The following is a 4580-nucleotide window of genomic DNA, read 5'->3' on the forward strand; positions in this document are numbered from 1 at the left end:
TTTTCTGTCCGCGCCCGACGCACTTGAATAAAACACCTCCCTTGTCCCTGTCAGCGCGGTCCTGTCTTTCTCCTGCGAGACGCAGCCCGACTCCTCTCCAAACAGCTCCGGGGATTCTCGCTCTCCTGAAGGCATCTCGCCTTAAGCATTCTCCCCAGGAAGTCTCTCCGCGGGAGAGTGCCCTTCCCCCTTCGGTACTGCCGGCGGCACTGGCCGCAGCAGCCGGGAATCCAGAGGCCAGTCGCAGCCGCTGCACAAGCCCTTAGGAACAGCACTGGTGCTAGGCTGCAGGCTGAGCTGTCAACTCTTCTTCCTCAAGTCAAACCCACACAAGCAGCCAGAGACTACAGCTTGTCACAGCCAGCCGTAGAGGAGAGTGTGAAAGGGAAAGAGCAACTTTAGACTTCAGCCCGTTCTGAGGACTGCAGTCACCATGGACAGGGAGAACTTGCTCAGAATCTGTGGGGGTCACCATGCTCACCTGAACAAGCCCCTCAAAAAACAAAGGGAGCACTAAGAGGCCAGCAGAAATACATTCACAGGATTGCTGGCCCACTGGCCACAGCACTAGCCCTGCTGCCCAGGGCAGCAGCTGAGATTCAGCAGCCCAGGAAGTGTCCTTCTGTCCAGCTGCCATGGAGCCCACAGAGCACAGCAGTCAGAGACATTGCCCCCATCCACTGCTGCTCTGCAGGGGAAAGGCAGCAAGGGCAGAGACCACTTGTTGCAGGACTGCAGTGCCTCCTGCTCTTTCACTCACCTGCTTTTCTTCAGCCAGCCTGCACTGCAGCAGGACCTTGTGCATCCTTTCCATTTCCTCTTGGTGCCTCTTCTCCATTGCCCTCATCTTCCTCTCAGCTTCCTGCAGCTCAGCCTGCAGCATGACCTTGATATTCCATCAAGAGAAATCTTACTGGCACCTGCTATCACACTCAGGTTTCCTCTTTTCCAGTCTCTAAAGCACTTCTATTCAGCCACTTCTTTCTGCTTCTCTACCCAGCTCTAACCCTTGCATCCCAGCTCTTTTTCCTGCTGCTCAGCACTGGAGCCTGCCAGGCTCTGTGCTTCCAGGGCCTGCAGTAGTCCTTGCCTCCCCTTCCTCAGATCTCCAGTTCCTGCCCCCATCACTGCCCTTCCCTCTGCTGCCTGCCTACTCAGGCTCACCTGCCCGTTCTGCCACTGCTCATTCAGCCTCTGCCTCAGCTGCTCACTTTGCTTCAGCTCTCTCTGCAGCTGGTACACCTTGTGGATGACAGCAGCCTTCTGACGCTGCTCTTCCTGCAGCACCTGCACACAAAGGAAGAGAAGATGGCTTTAAACTTCCCACACTCCACTTGTGTGGCAACCAAAACTGATGTGCTCTCGCTTTCCAAAAGCATTTTGTTCTCATGCTCGTATTTCTATGGGGCCAGCTGAGAGACAATGCCACCCAGACAGAAAGTGCCCAGGGAAGCAGTGCCCATAAGGAGCCCAGAGGAGTCCAAAACAGCACACAAACTCTCTTTCCACACTCTGTGCCTCTTGACTGCCTCTGCTTAGTAGCTTTTCTTGTTCAGCTTGCATGAGGGCAATTTCCCCCTTCATCTCAAGCAGCCTTTTCTCCTGCTCCCTCTGTACCTCTGCCAGGAAGTTTGCCCGTTCCTCCAGCTGCTTCCGTGCCTCCACATGCTGCTCTTCCAGTTGTCTCTCCTGATGAGGGGAACAGACACTTCCTGATGAAGTACAAGCAATGCTCCCCATAGAAAGAGATGGAAGCTTCATCCCTCCACCAACCCCCCCACCTGGAAAGTGCACATGAGTCATGACTTTGTGCCCTCCAGCAATGCTGTTCTAACCCAAAATGTAGAGGGAGTGTCAGCAGCTGGAAGGAAGGAGATGCCACCTTCCTTCCCTGCTCTCATGGCTGCCTGTTTTCTGGCCCCTCTCTCCTCAGCATTTCTGCCTGTTCTCAGAGGCTCTGTGCTCACATTGCCCCTGCCCTTTGATCAAGGAAGAGCTGCACATGGACTGCAGGATGAGGATGAGGCCAGCACCTCAATGATCCAGTCACAAGGCAGGCCACCAGCTGAAATACCAGCAACACGGGGCCTCTTGCATATGATTCAGGCCCAAAGACATCTGTCCACCATGGGAGGACAGAAAGCAAGGAAGCCAGTTGCTGGGACTGCAGTTGGCAGCAAGGTCAGCAGCCGCCTGCTGCATGGCACAAGGCTGTGGGCAAGATCCTGCCCCTTCGCTGCCATGCTTTGGGTGGCGACCACCCAGCCTCCTGGGGAACTTGGCTGATGCCCATCCTCAACCTGTGCATGCATATTCTGTCCCAGCATTGTCCTCTGGCTCTTCACAGGCCTTCAAGTATGAGCCCTTGAAGGCCCCTGCTGCCTGGCCCAGCAACGTCTGGCCTACAGCAGATGCTTGTGGCCATGTCACATACTCAGGCTGCTCTTCTGCTGAGACAGCCCACCAAACCCGCCTGAAATCTTCAGGTGCCTCTTGTTTCTTACCAGTTCTTGCACGAGATTCCTTTTTTCCTCTTCCTGGGCAGAGTGCCAGAGTCTCAGAGCCTTGCAGCACTGCTCTTGTGCCCAGCGGAGCTGTTCAGCCATGTCTTCACATTGCTGCTGGCTGAGAGCTCTTACAGCCAGCAGCTCACGACGAAGGCCCCTCACATCCTCTGCAAACATGACACACGGCACCAGTCAGACACTCCACAAGCACAGGAAACTGCTGGCCTTAAGCCCTTCCAGTTTCAGGCAAGGAGGGACCTGCCCTCAGCTGCTTCACTGCTCAGAAGCCCTGCGCACAGAGCTGCCTTGGCAGCCACTGCACTGGGCAGGGCCATCAGCAGAAACAAAGCGCACCAGGCTCTCACCCAGTATCGCCTCCTTGGCCTGCCTGGCCCTGTGCACTTGGGCTTCCACACGGCTCCTGGCCATCTCCAGCTCCCATAAGTGCTGCTGAGCCTCCAGCAGGCTGCTTTGCAGGCTCTCCTTCTCTGACCTACAAGGCGTGAAGATGAAGAGCAATTGCTCCTGGCACACAGGGGCAGCCTCTGCAGTAAGATGTCCTTAAGATCCCTACACCTTAGTATGGAAAATGGCTTGCATGGAAACTCAGATACAGCAGGACTATTTTGCCACTTTACATAGCAAAGCAGGCCCCTCCACGTGACTGGGCAACCTTTCCTCATGACCTAGCCCAGCTCAGTTTGGTCTCAGCAACCAAAGCTGAAATTGCTGTTGCCTGACCTATCACACATGGGTGTGCCCACCAAGTATCTGCAAAGGGACAAAAGCCCAGCCTCTGCTCACAGCCCTGAGCTCATCAGCACTTCCAAGTCACTCTGCAGGTGCAGGACAGAACAGGGCTCTCCTGGCTGACTCCTCAATGCTTCATGCCATTCATAGTGGACGTATAGGTACTTTGTTGGCCAGGCACTCTCTAAGTAAAAGGGACTAAAGGAATTCACCAAACCATATAGCAAAACCTCTGGCTTCTAGCAGCATAAGTAGGAAACCAGAAGTAGGTTTCTAACTGCACAAGAACTCTCTAGGAGGAGGGACAGATATCCAGCCAATTAAATGACTGGAATAGATGAACAAGACCACTTGCTACCTTTATTTTTGGCTAACTAAGCCAGCAGTGCCCAAATATCTGGGCACTCTTTAAAAAGGAAGAAGGATCAGCCAAAAAGATCCTTGACAGGTTACAGAGGTGGCTGGACAAGTGGGCAAGAATCAGTGTGCAGCAAGAATCCCCAGACACTGTCAAGAAGTCACAAGACCTTTCCCTTCTGCTGCTGCTGCTGTTTGTAAGCAGTTCGAGGTTCTGCACCATCCTTCACAAGAGTCAGCTCTGCAGGCTCTCAAGATTTTCAGCGTGACCCTCCAGCTTCACCTGAAGCGTCAGCGCCCTACTCACAACATTCACATCTAAGAGCCTTGAATTCCAAAAACCCCATGTCAAACAGCTTGGCAAGCAAAGACTGATGGTCAGATGCACTGAAGGAGAAAGCAAAACCAGAGGGAAACTTCTGATTTCAGCAAACATCTGCACAGTGTCCCTGGTCCTCAATTCAGTGCCAAGTTGGCTTGCTTTGCACTTGTCACAGGAATGTGCAAGGGGTCCCAAGCAGGCACCCAAAAAAAGCTTTGAGAGCTTGAGCTGGCAGAAAAGTAATATTCACATCACAGTATCCTTCCGTTTTTGCTTGTATCTCTTTGCTTCTCTGCCCAAGAAACATCTGGAGAGCACACAGCAGGCAGTAAATCCTGGCATAATGCTCACCAACTTTGTAACTACAGACCTTCAGTAATGTCCCACCCAGGGTCTCCTCCCTGCCTTTACCTGGCCTCTGCCAGCTGCTCTGAAAGGCCTCGCAAGTCTCGCTCCGTGGCTGCCAGTCGGGCTTCCAGGGCAGCGTTCTCCTGTGCCAGCACTGCCTTCTCTCTGCACACCTGGGACAGGGTGTGCCCTTGGCAGGAGAACTCCTGCAGCAGCTTCTCCAGGCCCCTGTGGGCTGGCCGCTGCCGGCGGAAAACCTGGCAGTGGAGGGGCACCACTTTTCAAGAGGAACAACA

At 54.0% G+C, this 4580-nt stretch overlaps 1 protein-coding gene across 1 annotated transcript; it reads right to left on the bottom strand.

The window, feature by feature from the left end:
* Positions 1 to 658: 658 nt before the first annotated feature.
* Positions 659 to 3522, bottom strand: LOC135291721 (centrosome-associated protein CEP250-like). The gene is made up of 5 exons (XM_064405991.1): positions 2873 to 3522; positions 2505 to 2674; positions 1618 to 1689; positions 1165 to 1287; positions 659 to 886 (listed from the first exon to the last, which is right to left on the bottom strand). The coding sequence occupies exons 1-5, from the start codon at positions 2934 to 2936 to the stop codon at positions 659 to 661; spliced, it is 657 nt and encodes a 218-aa protein (XP_064262061.1). The 5' UTR covers positions 2937 to 3522.
* Between the last annotated feature and the right edge of the window lie 1058 nt (positions 3523 to 4580).

Source organism: Passer domesticus, unplaced genomic scaffold, assembly GCF_036417665.1.
Source record: "Passer domesticus isolate bPasDom1 unplaced genomic scaffold, bPasDom1.hap1 HAP1_SCAFFOLD_107, whole genome shotgun sequence".
In the NCBI taxonomy this organism is placed as follows: domain Eukaryota; kingdom Metazoa; phylum Chordata; class Aves; order Passeriformes; family Passeridae; genus Passer; species Passer domesticus.

What these genes read in the sequence shown, in the direction of transcription:
- LOC135291721 (XM_064405991.1), bottom strand. Translation starts at nt 2,936, where the DNA reads ATGGCCAGGAGCCGTGTGGAAGCCCAAGTGCACAGGGCCAGGCAGGCC. An exon ending in GGCCAAGGAGGCGATACTGG is followed by an intron (nt 2,675 to 2,872) that starts GTGAGAGCCTGG and finishes TCATGTTTGCAG; the next exon opens with AGGATGTGAGGGGCCTTCGT. An exon ending in AGCAGTGGCAGAACGGGCAG is followed by an intron (nt 887 to 1,164) that starts GTGAGCCTGAGT and finishes TGGAATATCAAG; the next exon opens with GTCATGCTGCAGGCTGAGCT.